This window comes from Barbus barbus (genome assembly GCF_936440315.1).
Source record: "Barbus barbus genome assembly, chromosome: 4".
In the NCBI taxonomy this organism is placed as follows: Eukaryota; Metazoa; Chordata; class Actinopteri; order Cypriniformes; family Cyprinidae; genus Barbus; species Barbus barbus.
This window is the reverse complement of record NC_136732.1, coordinates 16,799,801-16,820,025: the sequence shown is the minus strand read 5'-3', so window position 1 is coordinate 16,820,025 and position 20,225 is coordinate 16,799,801. Positions and strand designations below refer to the sequence as shown.

The following is a 20,225-nucleotide window of genomic DNA, read 5'->3' as shown; positions in this document are numbered from 1 at the left end:
GAAGAGTCCGGGTGCTGAATCGGCCTACCTGCAGTCCAGATCTTTCACCTATAGAGAACATTTGGCGCATCATTAAACGAAAAAATACGTCAAAGATGACCACAAACTCTTCAGCAGCTGGAAACCTATATGAGGCAAGAATGGGACCAAATTCCAACACCAAAACTCCAGAAACTTCAAACTGTTTTGAAAAGAAGAGGAGATGCTACACCATGGTAAACATGCCTCCGTCCCAACTATTTTGAGACCTGTAGCAGGCATCAAATTTGAAATTAGCTCATTTTGTGTATAAAATTGTAAAATTTCTCAGTTTAAACATTTATGTTATGTTATCTATGTTCTATTGTGAATAAAATATTGGCTCATGTGATTTTAAATTCTTTTAGTTTTCATTTTATTCAAATTTCAAAAACGTCCCAACATTTCCAGAATTCGGGTTTAAAATGTATTGCTTGAATGTAATCTGTGTGTACTTCATTTGCCATGTTGTCATTGTCATGTGATTTACCAGCATCAGTTGCGTCACTTCACTGGCATTCAGAAATCCTCTCCTGTGGCCTCATGAGATTATAATTGGATGCGCACTTCAGAATCTCGTCTGAAGCAGATCATCTGGGTACTTTTTGCCTACTCTTTTATGATTACTGTGAATTCTGACATACTGCTTTTGTCACATACTTCAGCCTTAATTTTTGATGCATTAAATGGTTTGAGGGTGAATTAATGATGACAGAATTTTCATTTTTGTGTGAACTATTTCTTTAAGTTGCTGAAAAGTGCTTAAAAGCACTTATCCCGTCTAGAGCATACAATGAGCCTGAAATGCCACTGGTGCCCCCTCAAAAAAATTGTACATGATGCCCCTGATCTCTGTAGTAAATTTTTCAAATGCTTTTCTCTCCCTGCTTGTATAAACATATTTTCATGCGAGTATATGTGAATTTGCTTGCGGAGGAGCATGCACTTGGGGTCTGTGATCCAGTATGTATGCTCAGAAAGTAAGAAATGCCACATTGGATGACAAAAGCGAATCGACAGGCAAAGCAAAATGTAATCTCCTACAGAGAAATTTTGGCTCCATTCTTTATTCTGATCTATAGCTCAGTGCTTTTACTTTTCCTTAGTTCCCTATTTTTGGCTAAACCTGAGATCAATAACTGTGCAGAGAGCAGCCACTCGTTCTTGTGCTCCTTTCTGTTGTAATAAGTCTAACATCTCATCCCATTTTTCTCTCTTCCTCCCCTTCACCCCTATTCTCCTCCACCGTCTGTCTGTGAATGTATTTGTGTTGTTGCATGTATGCGTGTGGTCGTGCATGACCGAATGGATGCTGGTGCCACACTCTTCACGTTCCTCAACTCCTCCTCGCCCCCTTTCATCTCTCCCTCAAACCAGACCCGGAGCGTGGCGGAGGTCACATGATCTCCACCGATGACCTGGAGTACCCGCGTGAATATCGCACGCTGGGAAACAGCGCGCGGCGCTTCTCCAACGTGGGCCTGGTCCACACCTCTGAGCACCGGCACACGGTCATCGCCGCCCAGAGCCTGGAGGCCCTCACCAACCTGCACAAGGCCGACATGGAACGCAAGCGGGACACTTTCATGGACCACCTGAAGAACAAGTACCCTCCCCAGCACTCCTTACCACCCTCTCCATCCCCCTCGCACGGCAGCATGAGGGGCACCGCAGAGAGAAACGCTCGTGAACAGGTATGTACAAGGATTACCTTGTTTGATGTTGCTGGATCAATGTTATTGTGAATAACATGGAACAACACTCTGATTCACCAATCATTTTCCAGGGTTAAGTTTAGGGCAAGCACAGGAAACAATATTCTTTTTAATGGTTAAGGTTATGGATTTTTATTTTATTTTAATTTTATTTTAGTTAACAGTCAGTAACATTTGAAGCTGATCGAAACCTTTCATCAAAGTTAACCTAAAATCAAAATGCATTGTTGTCTTAGCACAACTTTGATGAACTTTTTTGATCCACTTCAAATGTTGACTACTATATATATATATATGTGTAATATTTTTAAAAGTACAGTAACTTACACTCCTGTGAAAAATTACATGCTTATTTTATTATAGCTATTTTATTTAATAAGTTGATGTCATATTAGAGAAGATGTTTACACTACCATTCAAAAGTTTGGGATTGTTATTTAAAGAAGTCTCTTATGCTCACCAAGGTTGAATTTATTTGATCAAAAATACAGTACAAATAGTAATATTGTAGAAATTATTACAATTTAAAATGACTGTTTTCTATTTGAATATATTTTAAAATGTAATTAATTCCTGTGATGTTAAAGTTGAATTTTCAGCTTTAAGTGTCACATGATCCTTCAAATATCATTCTAATATGCTATTTTAAAGCTCAAGAAACATTTCTGATTATTATCAATGTTAGTATAGTGTGTTTATTTGGAAAAATGCACACAAATAGGACGGGTTCTTGGTTCAACATCCTTGCAACATCCTTAACCCTTTTACCGGTTAATAGTGTTACTCCCGTAACTACAAAAGGATGTTGATTCAGGAACATATGCTGCTTGTGTAAATTACATTAAGCATGCATGGACACACTCTCTCACACACAAGATGCACAACATGTGGCTTTGAAATTGTACCCATCTGAGAGGTCTTCTGAAGGAGTCATTGACACATGGAGCCTGCAGTACATACAAACACTTCAGTCACTGGTGACATAGACTTAATATGCCCCCATCTCCCCAGCTTCCACACAGCTTTAGAAACGCTGTCAAAATGTCATTGAAACATTTTGTACTCACCATAGAAAACAGGCAGTTGCATGCTAGAGTGCAGCAAAACATCAGCCACTCTGTGAATGGAACAACTGGTTCTTATGGAGGAGGGTGACGTAATGTTGAATTCAAATATGGATGATGTCACTGCATCAAACCAGTATCAGCCAATCAGCTGTAGAGACAGTGAGAGACACGTAGGTATAACAGACATGTTTACGCTCAAATCTTTCAAAATCCACCTGCACTGATATTTTCAGAGGGATGAGTGTTGAAAAAGAGACTTTTCTGCCTCGGCTTTCTAATCATACCCAACATCCCATTATCTCTCCATCAATATATCCCCCTAGAAAATGATTTACAATCCTTTGTTCTTGTTCTGTTCTTTTTTTTCCTGTTGAAATGACCTATCAGGCTTCTTAAACTAGTTTAAAGGGATAGTACACCCAAATTTCTGTCACTATTTACTCACCCTCATGTTATTCAAAACTTGACTTTAATGGCAGATGTGGATCCAGAGGGCAGAACGACAGACTTAAAGCTGAAATATGTATCACACGATTTAAGGATAGTAAATAACACGCTGCAATGAAATTTACGTTATAATTTTATTCAGTTAGAAATTGATATAGTACACTGAAAATGAATCAATATGAAAAATAGTTTAAACTTGATGGACAAACCTCTAAAATAAACTGATTCAAACTGTAGCCTATTTTTATTTATTTTATTTTTTACAAATAAGTTGTCCCTATAACAAAGTGTTACCAGTAGTTCTTATTAATACAGTTTAAATCATTATTTGAAGCTTGAAAGGTTGTTGTTGACTAGAATAACAAGTACAATCATCTAGTGCATCACTGAAAGTCATACAGGTTTAAAACAACATGAATAAATTATGTAAATTTTCATTTTTGCATGAACTATTCCTTTAAGTAGATTGGCCATTGCACATTTTTTGTTGGTGAACAACATGACTATGATATGTCATTATCGGTGACATATTCTAGTGATATATTCACACATGACTATGATAGTCCACAATCTAGACTAGCACCAAACCAGCATAAACATGGGAACTCATGCTGGTCTAAGCTAGTCTTTTCAGCAGGGCTCTCTTTTGTCGTTTCATCACCTATTTTACAGCTCTTTCATCCTCATGTATGTGATTCTCATCACAGTATATACCTGAGTGTGACATTAATGCCCAGTGAGTGTGAGAGAGATGATAGGATCAAATGAGAGAGAGAGAGAGAGACGGGGAGGTTTGGTGAGAGACAGGTGGAGTCCATGGTTGCCAAGGCAACACCCCCCTTATATGGAAACTGGTGATATCATATTGCAAAGGTCAGGCTGGAGAGAAAGAGAGAGCGAGAGAACAAGGAATAAAGAGAGTGAGAGAGAGAGAGACAAGAAAAGGGGGAATGCTTTCGGAATATCCTCACCTCTGAAGGAAGACGCTTTACAGGAATTCCTTATTTATTTGCCTATCTGCAGCCGTGGTGGAATAATGGAAAGGGGGAGGGGAAGAGGAGGACAAGAAGAGAGCGAGAGAGGGGACAGATGAGTGCAACGGTGTGTAAATCGGCGGGAGGAGAGTTAATTACCCTCCGCCAGCCTTTTTTCCAAGACTCCAGCACGGAAGAGTTAAAGCAGCAGCCAGTAGCCAGCCGATGCTGTAATGAATTAAATAAAGAACCTGCCGTCGCATGTGCCGGAGAGAGAAAGAGAGGGCAGGAATAAGAGAATGAGTATTCTGCACACCTGACAGCCAGCTGCATAGACTGAAGGCATCTAGCGCGCTATGTGTGTGTGTAGGGAGGAAGCACACATGCATGCAGGTGCAGGTGAGATTCGCGCTGACGGCTTCATTTGTTTGGTCATTGCGAGATTGTTTGATGTGGTGACTGCATACAGATGGACACTGCTTGGGTTTGATTTTTTCAGTGTGAGTGGATCTGCGCATGAATGCACTGAATGTATGTATTTGTATTCGTGTGTGCATGTGAGAGGAAGGAAGAGCTGTTTTGCATGCTGGTCAGGTGGTGTATAGCTGGATGTAGTCTTGCTGCGCTGACACATGTTTCTCAGGTGGAGACTAATGCTAGTCACCAATGGCAAGCCGTTTTGACTTTTGTTCCTTCACATGATATGAATTCTTGATAGCAACAATTAAATTTTTACTAGTTAAAATGCTAATTCTTGATATCAGGAATTACATTTCTACTAGTAACAATGGCTGTTTTTGATATCAGCAATTGTATTTCCACTAGTAACAATATTAATTCTTGATATCAACAATTCAATTTTCACTAGTTAAAATGCTAATTCTTGATATCAACAATTAAATTGTTGATATCTGTAATTGTATTTTCAGTAGTTAAATGTCACTATAGGCTGCCATTCAAAATCAATTGTTGATATCAATAATTAATTTCTTACTAGTTGAAATTCCAATTGTTACTAGTGGAAATGTAATTCCTGATATCAAGAATTCATATCATGTGAAGGAATAAAAGTCAAAACGGCTTGCCATAGGTCACAGGATCAGATGCAACTAGTATTCAGGCCTGATTGTTGTGTTTAACGCGCATGAGGACGTGCTTCTGCTTTAATAAAGGTGGATTGAGTTGTAATGCTGATGTATTGGTGCACATGGTGGCATTTGACTTGCAAACAAAAGCCACTATGTTTCTGATGCATGCATGAGGTGGATCTAAAGGGGACATGCTCTGTTGCACTTTTGAAGTATTTTATTTTGACCTCCTGATTAATGCTAGTTAGGGATTATTGCGCGAGGATGAGTCATAATTTATATTTCAATACCAGTTTTCACTTTATAGCATTTAACAGCAAGTTGTATTTATTCCCGTACCTTTAGGATTGAGGTTGGTTAACTTCCATGTGTCAATGCAGTTCAGTATCGATCACAACTGGTCAGCTGTTTTCACCTTATAGTAAAATGTTGCAAATGCGTTTCTGATTTTCTGAAATGCGCTGTCTGATTTTGTGACTACATTTTAAAAATGATTTTTCAAACTTCAATTTTTAAAAATTATTTTTCAAACTGATCAATTTTAAAACAGAATATCGGAGTGCATTTTACCATAAAATACAATTTTTAATTTTTTTACTTCAAAATTTCATGTTCAACTCAGTGTTACTTGCCATTTCTTTGTAATTATTTGTTAATTGTACTACAATTCCTGGGTGAAAATGGTTTCAACACCAATGTTTTCAAAGTCACTCTTAAAGTTAGTGCATCAGTGCATGTTGATAAAATATTATCAAATTTACATCCAAATTTTAATCTCAGCACAAGCATTGTGTTCTGAGCAGAATTTTCAGTTAGTTTTGCACTTTGGATGTGCTTTTTCACGTGATCTGTGTTGCTGCTTGTTGATGTCAGGCAAATTCTGCATTATTAAAGATTTCAGCGTTATTTTATGTAACTGTCGAATAAACACTGACTTTAGGGCAATGGGTGATTGACAGGTGAGACTGATGGATTAGCATTTTCAGCTGCTTCCAAATGTGGTTTGAGTGATCGAATCCCAAAACAATTTGAACCCCTTTTATTTAGTGCTGTCCATAAGAAATTAATGTTAGTATCAGGTATAAACAGAATTTTAGTTTTCATAAGGGAGCTTTGGGTTCTGAAAGAAATCTGTTTTGCATTATTTATCCCTTTTTTAAATGTTTCCCTTTTAGATGCACCTGTATCATCTATTAACCCTTAAACATGCTGTTGATTTTCCACTGGCAAAAGCAGCCGCAGCTTAGACAGTCAATTATCCCCCATTTAGAGTTGTTTCTTAGCAACTGAGGATGCCGGCCTCATACCACTCCATGGAATTCTGCTTGCTAGGGGAAAATAACATCATCAAGCCACAGCTCACCGGCCCTGCACTGCATAAATCCATAAGACGCTGAAGCGGCCCCTCAATTATGATCCAATATGATGGCGTCGGTAGTTGTGTTATTTCAGTTATTTATCAAAAGCTATGTCAAAGAGAGAAATTTAGGGCTGTCACATTGAAATGATTTAGGAGACTTTTCATTGCTGTGAATTTTTCACTTCCTCTGTGGTTTGGCTGGAGACCACAGCACAAATTGAAATGGCCATGAAGGGGAGTGTGTGCGCGTGCTTCTAACTTAGCCATACTTTTCAGACAAATGTGCTGAGATATGTTGCTAGGAGTTTGCTAAAACTGACAAAATCTCATTTTGGGTGATATCAAAAGCAAATGTGGTTCATAAATAAATAAATAAATGTATTTTTATATATTTACTTTTTTATGTAATTTTATATATTTACTTTTTTTGTAAATTGTATTTACGAGCATCATTTAATTATATATTTATTTAATGTAATATTTAATATATATATATATATATATATATATATATATAAGTTGCATTTTATGGTTGGTATAGGGTTGGTCTGTTGTAATTATGAATAACTAAATTAATAAAGAGATGGCCAAAAGCTTTTCTTATATCCATGCTGATAGGTGTCCACTTTTAAAGTGCACTTTTTTATCAGCCAGTGAATCCAGTGGATCATGCACCTTTACATTTATATGTGAATGTTTGAGTGTGTGTGTTGAAAATAAGGGGTGTGTAGACTGGCTACACTGCCATTCCTTTCATGCTTCAGACAATCATGTCCCACGTAATACGAGAATGCTGCTGGGAGACATTTAATATTACGTCCTTGAGCAGGTACTTAAATCTCAAGCTGTTCCAAAGTACGGTTTATCCCCACGGATTGACCATCAACTGTTCAAAATGCTTGGCTTTAGGCTGAACTTCAGTACCAGAACACCTCCTGGCAGCAATGCAATGGGTCCATCTGCCGCTCAGTAGTACCTGACAGAATCAATCCCTACAGGTGAGGCCCTGCCCCTATATCTGACCCATTTCTGTCTGGAGGGGCAGAGTCAATCATTAAAACAGCCCAGATGTAGAAACAAGTTAAACCTGCTTTATAACAGAATAAACACAGAGAAGGGTTGGCCAGTTTTTTTCTCCATATATCAGCAACACAAATACACTGAGCAACACTGAAATATATATTATATGATTATAGGTAAATGTGGTATTTTCTTTTTGGAGAGACCCTGATGCAATGTGTGTATACTAGTGTCTTAACCTCAACTTTGGGGTGTTTGTGTGTATTTGATATAAAAACATGCAGCACATATTTGCAGTAGTGCTTCATAGAGCTGCATGTATTTTTCATATTACTGCTCCTTGTAAGGCATTGGCAGGATGAACTGCACAAAGTTGAAAGCAGGTGAATGAATACACAGAATATTATTTTACTAGAAATATAATGCTGAAGTATTGTTATATGAGCGGTGAGCTATTATACACCAATGATATCAACATCCTGTTTCAAGGGAGTTCAGCAGCAGTTTTGGCCTTGTGTAGAAGGAAATGTTTAGTTTATGTTATGTTTTCCAATTAATATATTTTCCTCTCTAAATGCATGTTTGTACACACACACTTTTAATCAGCTGATTATGTAGTCTAAACTTGGCCATGAAATATTCAAAGGTCTTGATCGAGCAGGGTTGGGTTCACCCAATAAGCGGCAGTCTGAGTTTTATTCAAAGAATATTTGAACTTCAGGCCCTGTAGCTATAATGAACTGAATAAAGAAAATAAACCACTTTATTAACCACGTTTTTCAGACTCACTAGTTTATTTAACTTGTCTTCTAATAATGTAATGCTGTCTTAAATGACAGTGATTTAAATTAGTTTTCTTTCTCTCACTATCTCTCTTTTTTTAATAAAAATTGCAACAAAAGAGTAAAAAGTGACCAAGAAAATAAAAAAAAGACATCATAATCTGGTTTTAGATGGTAATGTCTTTGACTTTCTGTAAATGTGAAATTCACGGATGAAATTGGAGAGATAGGTGTGAGCGGTTCAGACAGCTGACCAATTTCAGTATGATTGATAGGTCTGGGCAGCAGGCCAAACATAGACACAGAGGGAATCTTTTTAATTAATTTTTTTTCTCATTTGCTGCAATCTTGTCAGTTAGTCCGTCAGGCAGGGCAGCTGATGGACAGATGAGAGAAAGCCTCAAAATACCTTCATGCAGACTCATTTAGAGGGCCGGCCCATTCAGAACAGCTGCATATGATGACCAGACTAGAGGAATTATGTGTCACTGTGTCACCATGTGCTGTAATGCCATCATTTTGCAAATCGCTGCATATGTGGTATAAAGAGTCTGTTTATTGCTGTTTATACACTACCAACACAAGTTTTTTTAATTGTATGCAATGTAAGTTGACCAAAGATGATAGTAAAGACATTTATAATGTAACAAAAGATTTTTATTTTAAAGTAATGCTTTTTTTGAACTTTATATTCATCATTTTGGGGAAAAAAATGTATCACAATTTCCACAAAAAATAATCAGCAGCACAATTGTTTCTTGAAAATACTGAAATTCATATTGAAGTAATATTTTGCAATGTTACTGTTTTACTATATTTTTGATCAAATAAATGCCTTATGAGCATAAGAGACTTACAAAAAAAATTAAAAATCCTTCTGCCCTTAACTTTGAACGTCAGTTTTGGTGGTATAAATACGTATTGCATCAAATGGTGAATGAAAATATTATATTGTAATTAGAGAATAAATAATAAAGCAGTAATTAGAGCAGCTCTATCTTGCTTGTATAAAGAGGCCTTAAGTTATGCAATATATTAGTTGTAGTTACTTACAATTGCTTATTATTTAGAGTGAGTCGAAGTGAACGTGTGTCCAAAATTCTCAGTAAATTTTGATAGATATTCTCCCAGGGATCTGTTCTCTCTTTCTCTCTGTTCATAGTTTCCTTCACATTATTTCATCACAAAAGATGTCAAATGGTTGGGGATGGTGACTGCGTATAAGGTGTCACCACACACAGAGATAAATCTCTAAGTAATGCTCTCTCTCTTCTCTCTCTTTCCATAGCAACAGCCAAACTACTGGAGCTTTAAGGTCAGTACTTTGATTACTTCTGTGTGTTCCTATATCAAAAACTTGTTCTTTTGATACCTGTTTTTGTGTTCTTTTGTTGTATGTAGCCTACATGGTGTATATTGATGTCTGTTGTTGGCCCACTCTGAATTCACTTCAAGTTTTATACATCCCAAAAATCAACAAAGAAATGCAAAAAAAATTACAGCGGATTCTGTCTGGGCTGAGCAGCGGGGACATAATTGTTGCCAAAAGTGAGATAAATCTTAAATATGCTAAATAATGCCCTTTAGCGGCTTGCATGGGCAGCCTTAAATGATGATACTCTGTAGTAATTGCAATGAGCATCAGATAAAAACAGTTGAAGTCTATGGTGTTGAATAGGTGTGTATCATGTGTCAGGTGTGTTAAAAGTCATTGATCTGTGGGCCGTGCAGGTCTGAGGCTGATTTGTGATGATCTGCTTCACTGGTTTTTATCTTCTAAATCTCATTCCCCTGTTCTTTCTTTCTATCTCTCTTTTCCTCTCCTCCATTTTCTTACACACCTGCCCACAGAACCCATAAAAGTCTTACAGCTGAAGTCAACTTAATAGAACTGAACACATGGGTCTCTATAGATGTTTTTAAAAACAAAATTTCTTTTAAATTGTCACAGCATCTTAAAAACCCAGGAAATGAGACCGTAAGCAAAAATAATCAGAAAGCCACAGCAGTGAGTATGCTGGTAGCATGTGGGTTCAGAAACTTTATAGACTTATGTACTTCATCAAACCCCTCGTTATTGAACCTGTCCTATATTGTGAATGATATTTATTCTGTCAGGGATAAAATGTCTATTATGTGTATTAGCGACGTTGGAGGGTGTGTATAATTGTCGAAGGACACAGGAAATGGCCTTAGGCTTTGATAAACAGTGTCATTAGACTGAGACTCGGTAATTGGAGCCTCCTGATTCTGTTCATTCATATTCACTCTCACACTTATTTACTCACGTTACACTCCTCCTGTCAACAGACACGCACTCATTCTCTATGTCTGGCAGTAATGTCATGTTTTTTTTTAGATTTGACTATCCAGATACTAAATAACTATAATAAATAAATTTGAGTTCATGTCGACATTGATTTAGGGACTAATGAGATCTTGCTGTTTTTCTGCCAGAGTGTTCGGCATCTCAGTTGGGTTTGTGAATCATCATATTATTTGTTTCACTCTAGACTTTCTAGACTAATGGACTCCCTCTGACCTGACACCCCAAATCCCTTGCGACACGATACACCTCAAACTCTCTCGTTTATCCAATACTTAATCTTGACACTCTCTATTCTTGTCTATTTGTTTACTGACTTATGGACCTCTTCTCTTCTCTTCTCTTCTCTTCTCTTCTCTTCTCTTCTCTTCTCTTCTCTTCTCTTCTCTTCTCTTCTCTTCTCCTTCTCCTTCTCTGCGTGTTCTTTTCACGGTAAGATGAATTGTCAGATGCTTTCAGAATTTTTTTTCCTTTAGGTATAGATTCTGAGGCCCCAAACAGATGCCTGTTAAAAGCAAACGTCTCCCCTGGCTGGTTACGCCACATAAAATTAGCCTCTCTGCAAATTACTGTCAGAGCTGTGATTTGTTGGTTTGGTTCTTCTCTCATTTGCGCTGCCTTGTTTTTTACTTTGATAACTTCCTTGTATCTAGAAATGTGTTTTGATGTCCAAGTGCTGGTTCATTAGCATTTTCTGTTGTTCTTTTCTTTCAGATGTTTCAAATCGTTAGAGCTAGCCATATGCTAACAGTGAAGAGAGGGCAGAGCTCATCATTGACAGTGTTGGGGAGTAGCTAAGTTGAAGTAGTGGTGCTACCAAAACATTCAGTAGCTTGACAATAGTTTTCTGGCTTTTTAAGTAACTAGCATTTTTCAGGTAGCTCTTGGAGGTCTGATTCATTAGTTAAATGATGCATGAATGATTTACTGAATTCATCACTTAAAGGTTTTCGTTTATTTTCGTAATGTTTTACTAAATTCTGCTGTTTTGCATAATCAGGGTGTTTTGTTTGTTTTATTAGTTGTTGTTTTTTGCTGTAGAGGGCTCTGGCCCTCCTGGAATTGAGTTTGACACCCCTGACTTAGTCTTTTTAACATTACCATGTCTGCATTTGTGATCGGAGAAACGACAAACAATAAGCACTACTTTACATTACAATCGTCAGTAGCAGAAACATACTTACAGGCAGATTTAGAAGCGCCAGACTGTCCTTGCAAAGTTGGAATTGCCCCACTTTATAGAAACAGCCTTTGTGCAAGCCAGCATTGTAGGCTACTCTCCTGCCAGATTCTGGAAATAGTCCTTCATAAAATGCGCTGCACACACTCAAATATTTGCCATATACTGCTCTGGAACAGTGTTGTAAATACAACTTAACCACTGATTTCTAGTTGTGTCCTCTTTTGGAAGCCCAAACAAAGTTCTTTCACTTTTACAACGAAACACAGCGTCTCCGGGACATGGCGCCGGCGGCAGCAACAATACTACAGTGAGAATAATAGTTCCCCCACCTTTCTTTGCGTAAACATTTGGGTGGTTTTATGAAAATCTCCCCACATCGTGACGTAGATATGTGGGGGCATGTTTAAATGAGCCGTTTTAGGGGGGCTTGGACAAGTCTTAACTTTTATAAAGAATATCTCTTTGGTTTTGAGACTTTAGTCTTTGCTGCTTCAGGGATTTTATCTATGCACAAACAGCTTGTAACACTCCAAAGAGAAAGGAAAATTTGAAATCGCATCATATGACCCCTTTAAGAAAAGCAAATTTGACATAAAAACACATTCGATTAAGTAAACATGCCATTTTTGCCTGCTTCTACAAGTCTTTTTAATCGGTTCATATACCTGAACCCTCCTGAACGCTGAAAGTGCAGTGCTGTACCAGGTGTGCTACTAAGCAAGTTTACTGCATTTAAATCTGGTTCTGTCATGCATCAAACTGTTAATTTACAAAGCATGCAAATTAATTTACAAATTTGAAGTGTTCTGAGGTCATAACATATTATGCAAGAAAAATGTCTTTATTAACTGATAATCTGTCCTGTAATCATATTTTGTCTGAAATGTTTTGGTGTTTTATTGCCACTAGTGGCAGTTTCAGCTGGAAACTGCAGTGAATGGAAAGTACAATATAGGTAGGTTTTCCAACTTCTGCAAAAATGTGGGTAGAGGCATGGTTCTCCAATGAGCCTAGGTTCGATAGATATAGTTTTAACTGTGATTTTTATTTATTTTGTAATATGTGAAATAAGAAATAATAATATAGTTTTTTTTATGTAGTTTCAATATAATTAGGTGTTTTACAAAGAGTAACTAAAGTACTGTAGCCTGTCGAATTACAATTTAAAGTAGCTTCTCCAAAAACAGTCATTACCAAATTCAGCCCATTGAATGACTTTCAAGGTATCCTAAAAATCACATGCAGCATAAACAAAGACATACACCGAACACGTCGCACTGCTTGTGTATCCAGTTTAGCATTATTTTTATGTTTTTGTTGAACAGTGTCACCGGTTATCTCTAGTTTTGGGTGACAGCTCACAGCTTGTCCTCCAGCAGACAGTAAAGGTGTGCTGAACTAATCCATTTTCCTCCTTCCCTTCCTCTTATCATTTCAGTCTTCATCATTGCTATTAGTCCCAATGATAAGTGCAGAGAATGCCGCCATTTTATGACCACCTACCAGTTTACCATTTCCCTGCTTTCCCTGCCTCTCTCAGCATTGGACTGAATAGGCCTCAATCTACTGTAATTTGCTGGAGCAATTTCTGCTGTGCCTTCAGCCTGTGTCTAACAATAGCAGGAGAGAGAGAGAAAGATTATTCTCAAGAGCAATTCTCTTTTTTTTTTAATTTTCTCTCTCTCTATCTCATTCCTTTTCTTTCTCTGTCTGTCTCTTTGTAATGGTTAATAATGTTATTTTAATAAAATTGTGCACATTATATCTTATATTATACAATGTCTCCCATCAACTTATCTAAAATAGACACACTTCTCTCATGTACAAGGAAAGAAAAATATGCCTCTCTTTTTCTATTTCATTCCCACACACACAAAAGAGGTTTCTGTTATATCTTAATCGTTACTTTTAGACGGCAATTAAATTAAATGGAGAACTAATGGAGACTTTTGCTTAGGTGTTCATACTCAGATTTTAGTCTTTTTCTCAGATTTTTCTCATAAGAAAAATATAATGGTAATCTCATATGTTAGAAGAGCTTCAAAATAGACCTCAATAATGTGCTCAGCTTTAAATAATCAGAGATGTAATTACATGAACTCATATTTCAAAAACTTGATGTAGGCTATGCTGTCCACGTTCATTTTACTGTTGCATATTATCTCATTTGTGAATTTAATTTTGTCAGGATTTTTAGGATAAGCACGTGTGTGTGAAATATTTATGTGTGTGCATATATACTTATATATATTCAATATATATATATTAGTGCTGTCAATTGATTAAAAAAAATTCATCGCATTAGTTAATCGTATATTTTTCTGAAATGAATCGCGGTTAATCCCACCTAACATTCAAATTTTTAAATATAATTCTATATTGCAATAATTTCACATTCAATCTTCAAATTAATGTACAAACAACATAAAGACAGTATATTTTTAATATTTGTTTAATGGCATCTTTTATTTATGTCTGAAGACCAATTAACAGTGTTGGGGAAAGTTACTTTTAAAAATAATGCATTACAATATTGCGTTACTCCCTAAAAAAGTAACTAATTACTAAATACTTAGCTACTTTTTATGGAAAGTAATGCGTTACGTTACTTTTGCATTACTTTTTAAATATGAGCAGGGCTTGATTTGTTTTTAATACAAGAAGTTCTGTTTATAGCAAATGAACCTTTCACACCAAAAAGTGTAATGAATAAACCTCAGGCTGAAGGAAAAGTAAATTCACGTCTGTAAAGTAGAACACAGGAGAAGGTTCAACACTCTTGTTAGTTTATCTAAAGTCATTTTTGCTTATTAGTATGGTTGGACTGGATCATCAAAGGTCAGCAACAAAGACATTGGTTAATAAAATGGGATTAGATACATTCGTGTTGTTTAACAAATTTAATTATTGCAGGTTTGCGTCATATTCTGAGTTTGCATTTCACTGTTTTAATTCATTTTGATGAATACTAAATCTGTTTTTTGCGAGTGGGATGAATTAATGCACATTCACATTTAGTGTAGGACTACAGTAACAGCATGTTCAAACAGCGCACTGTCAGTCAATAAATGGGAAAAAAGTACTTTTTTTGAAAAAGTAACTCAGATATTTTCTTGTAAATTAAAAAGTAATGCGTTACTTCACTAGTTACTTGAAAAAAACTAATATTTTTACGTAACTCGCGTTACTTGTAATGCATTACCCCGAACACTGCCAATTAATACTGATTTCCCTAAAAAAACCAAATCCCCCTTTTAAAAGTAATGCATTACAATATTGACTATTGCCATTCAACATTACATTATTAAGAGCTTTCAATTTGAACATTTATTAGACTCTAAAAATAACTTCTAATTTAAATGAACTTAAAACAATCTTCACATAAACCCATTATGATAAATGTCACATTTATCTACCTGTGCCCCTCAGCAGAAATATACAGAAATTGAATACAGTTATGAAACACTAAATTCTAAACTAAATACAGATGAACCCTTAGAACAGACATCACAGCAGCTGGTTATTGGGTTGATTTGGCTTCTATTTCTTTAAGAGCTGCTGCTGCTGAACGTGACGCGGATCTGACACGCATCGTATTTTCTCTCAACTCTCATCACCTTTTCTGACCCATTTCAGTCTCTACTAATGAGCTGACGAGTTGAATCGAGTGTGTTAGATGAGGGAGACAGTGCTATGATGCTCCAGAACAGTTTTGAAAACCATTTCAGAGACATGTTCTTAATAACTCATGTATAACATGTTAGACACAGTTTTATGGCAGCTTTAATCGCCTTTTTGGTAACTTCATGACTTAATTGATCACGACATTGCATGCTCGTAGTTTCTTTCGCGATTTGATATGAAATGACACGCCTGACACTAAAATGAAGCTGGAGCGCGCGTCTATAATATAAATATAATATAACATAATATAAAGCCAACAAGCTCAATCTGTTTACCACTATTGCTCTTTAGGATTATAAAGGATTATAAAACAAGGTGAATGAAACACAGACTGAGAATTTGATTATGTCTCCTGAACTAAGTCTAATATTTGTGCATTAAAATATTTCTCTTGGCACTTTTCTCTGAACAGCTAAACAATGTTGTTTACTTTATTCCAAAAACATATGCACAAAAATAAAAGAACGCAAGTACTGACAGCTCAGGAACTTTATCCATTAATTTTAAGGACATTTCTGTTAACTCTAAAACAATGCAGTGTAAAATTCCAAATACTGGTATCACGTGAAAAAGAAATTCCTTTCAGAATATTTTTACTTTAATTTTATTATGATTAATTTAATTATTACATGGTATTTAATTCAAAGTTTGTTTGTTCACTGTGTGGTACTGAGTATATAGTGAATGAGCGAATAATAAGTGATTTCATTCTCAGATTTGTACTGCCTCATGTTGCATTTAGTATTACTGCTTCTGTTGTTGTAGTGGATTTCTCAGCTGCATCTGTATTTACCATAATCGTATGCCGTTCACACTACAGTCCTGTCAGATGCTGTTACCTTCATTTCATTTTCTAGTCAGATGTATTTTGATTCAGAGGTTGTCCTCCTTCCTGCTGTTGGAACAGAACTGAAGTGCGTGTGTGTGCAATGAAGGTGGAGATTTATTGCAGAGAATCCTGCAGGGATCCCTGATTCTGTTTAATTCAGAAAATACAGGCACTTTAGGAAGGTAATATGACACACACGCTGACACGTTTATTGACGCAAATACAAATTTGAAAGGAAACTGAGAGCTGGTTTGTTTATTGCATTTGACAAAAGGCCGTTTGAAAGTGCATTAGTGCTTGAGAGAGAAGGAGATCTTGATTATGTGGATGGTGTTTTCACTTGGAGCATTGATTAACAGTGTGCTGCGTTTTGTCCTTCAGTTTGGTTCAGGTTTGAAACAACTGAGAGTTTGTTGCCATTTGTTGGCCAACAGTCAGAATTAAAGTATTTATGGAAGCTGTATTTCATCTATATGGAAAGTATGAGCAGTTTACACATTTAGATATCTGTGCTCTTACCTGCAACAATGTGTCACATCATTCCTTAGCTTCTGATCTGTATTTACTCATATTTGCCCTTATCTCAAAAAAGTTTTTTTTTTTTTTTTTTTTTTTTTTTTTTTTTTATCTTAAAGAGATTCCCTTAACAAAATTCATCATACGACGCAGTCAAACCTCATAGCAGATTCATGTTGGCGTTATATACTCAACAAGAAAGAAATGTCCTCTCACTTTCAACTGCTTTCATTTCCAGCAAGTTTCTTAACATGTAAATATTTTTTTATATAAAAAAATAAACTAGTTTACGGCTTGTTCAGTCATAAACTGAACAAGTTTCACAGACATTTGATGTGTCCACCAGCTGCTTTAATTAATTCAGAACTTCTCATCCTTATGGACTGCACCAGATTTACCAGTTTTTACTGTGAGATGTTACTCCACTCTTCCACCAAGGTCTTACACACATCTGGGGGGACACTTGGATACATGTTATTTGGCACTGCAAGGATGATCAGCTGTCCTTCCTGTCTCCCTGTTTTAGGCTAGTCTTAATCTCACATTACGGATGTTATTATAACTGTTGCCTGTTGCCTATAACCTGCTGCATGTAAACCGCAAGGTGCATGTGCAAAAAGATATGTAAAGCGTTTTTGGTTCTGGAGAAGTTTTGAAATGCCCTGACATTTGTGCTTTTTTCAGTATCTTAAAAACATATTAATGTCTAAAGTCTGATTACACTGCAATCAGCATAAACTGTGTTACAATAGTACTGTATGTGTGCAGCATGAATGAATGAATACAGTATCCTGAAAAAGAGACATTTCTTTCTTGCTGAGTTTGTAGGCCTATAGCATTTAGTTTAGCATTGGACACATGAAAGCTATATGGATATGTGTCTTTGTGTGGATAAACAAGCTCTTATTTTATAGATGGATGTATGTATGCATGTATGTATGTACAAACCCGATTCCAAAAAGTTGGGACTTCGTACAAGTTACGAATAAAAAAGGAATGCAATAATTTACAAATCTCATAAACTTTTATATTTTATTCACAATAGAATATAGATAACATATAAAATGTTGAAAGTGAGACATTTTGAAATGTCATGCCAAATATTGGCTCATTTTGGATTTCATGAGCTACACATTCCAAAAAAGTTGGGACAGGTAGCAATAAGAGGCCGGAAAAGTTAAATGTACATATAAGGAACAGCTGGAGGACCAATTTGCAACTTATTAGGTCAATTGGCAACATGATTGGGTATAAAAAGAGCCTCTCAGAGTGGCAGTGTCTCTCAGAAGTCAAGATGGCAAGAGGATCACCAATTCCCCCAATGCTGCGGCAAAAAATAGTGGAGCAATATCAGAAAGGAGTTTCTCAGAGAAAAATTGCAAAGAGTTTGAAGTTATCATCATCTACAGTGCATAATATCATCCAAAGATTCAGAGAATCTGGAACAATCTCTGTGACTTTGTTGAAAAAAAACTTTTTTTCAACAAAGATGCATAATTGGATACAAAATGACAGTAAACACTTTTACAAAATAAAAACCAAAAATTGTAATTACATTATGAAGGATCATAAGACTGGAACACTTTAATATTTAAACTATATTACAATAAAACAGTTATTTTAAATCATAATAAAACTTCACAGTATTACAAATTTTTTTCTATTTTGATCAAATAAATTCTGTCTTGAGCAAAAGAGACTTCTTTCAAAAACATTAAAATATCTTAAGGAACCCAAACTTTTGTACGATGGTTTATATTCTCTAAGAAAAATATTTGTTACACAAATGCACTTTTCAAGTAAAATTGTCTAGTTTTAAATATGTTCAGCTTTAAAAAAGGGGAAAATACTGATTTAGAAGCAGATTTTTTGCAGTACAGAGGAGAATTGATTTGATGTATTTTGATGCCCCTCTGTGGATGTGTCTTTCCCCAGTGCACCCTGGGAGCTCAGTACAGGTGTCTCTGAGCTCGTGAAACACACCAGGATGCGGTTGTGTGGATCCTCTTCATTAAATACTACAAAATAACCAGAAACATCTGACAAGAAATCCACAGATGTGCGATTCACCATTACTGTATATGGTATAGTGAGGCAGACTGTTTTGTTCTGTGTAATTGTTAGCGTCTCTGTCTGTTTGTAGAGACAAATCCATAGAGACTTGTTTGTTTGTGATTTTCTTGTCAATGCATTGCTGTTTTTCCCATCATTACACAAACAGAGAATCAGGTCCTTTTTATCTGCCTTTATCACCCTGAGCTGGAGCAGTGATGTCATATCCTATGAGTGTTGTTGGGTACAAACTTGGGAGGTTTAGGTGCAATTTATTCTGGTTGGAGGAATTTGCTTTTGGTTTCTCCTTGTGAGTTAGAAATGTCTACCTTTTACATCATGCCATTTAAAATGCTAGAAATCTCTCTCTCACTTTGTCATTTAGAGCCGTAGTCCACGTCACTCCCAGTCCACTCAGTCAGGGTTGGCAGACCAGGCATCTAAACTGTCCTTCGCATCTGCTGAGTCTCTGGAGACCATGTCTGAGGCCGACATGCCGCTGGGCTTCAACCGCATGAATCGTTTCCGTCAGAGCCTCCCACTCTCCCGCTCTGCAAGCCAGAATAAACTACACTCTCCAGGTAACACATACACACGCCTCATCTGAGTATCAGTAAATTGCTCTCTTTACCTGACACTCAAATGACTAATATGCTTATGCCCACATAAACACAAGAATAAGTTATCAACTTAACTAAAGTCACTGTGTAAGATTCTTTTGGGAAAGAAATTAATACTTTTTTTTTTTTTTTTAGCAAAGATGCATTAAATTAAACAAAAGTGACAGTAAAATCACTAATAATATTACAAAATTTTTTGAAATTAATGCCTTCTATTCATCAAAGAATTCTGAAAAAGTATATCACAGTTTCCACAAAATTCTTAAGCAGCACTTAAGTTTTCAACATTGATAATAAGAAATGCTTCTTGAGGAGCAATTTAGAATGATTTCTGGAGGATCATGTGACACTGAAGACTGGAATAATGATGCTGGAAATTCAGCTTTGTCATCGCAGGAATAAAATGGAATTCTTAAATATATTAAAATAGAAAAGAGTTATTTTAAATTGCATTAGTATTATACAATATTCCTGTTTCACTGTGCTTTTGATCAAATAAATGCAGCCTTGGTGAGCATACAGACTTTTCTGAAAATATTTCTGA

The 20,225-nt window shown here is 36.2% G+C and overlaps 1 protein-coding gene across 1 annotated transcript in view; it reads left to right on the top strand.

Annotated features, from left to right (window-relative positions):
• Positions 1 to 20,225, top strand: part of LOC306868155 (SRC kinase signaling inhibitor 1-like) — a gene marked incomplete at both ends in the record, with an annotated part of 124,123 nt that overhangs the window by 66,692 nt on the left and 37,206 nt on the right. The window contains 3 exons of the mRNA XM_079414205.1: positions 1,396 to 1,712; positions 9,760 to 9,786; positions 19,447 to 19,642. Coding sequence (XP_079270331.1) covers positions 1,396 to 1,712; positions 9,760 to 9,786; positions 19,447 to 19,642 — 540 coding nt within the window. The remainder of the gene's footprint in view (positions 1 to 1,395; positions 1,713 to 9,759; positions 9,787 to 19,446; positions 19,643 to 20,225) is intronic.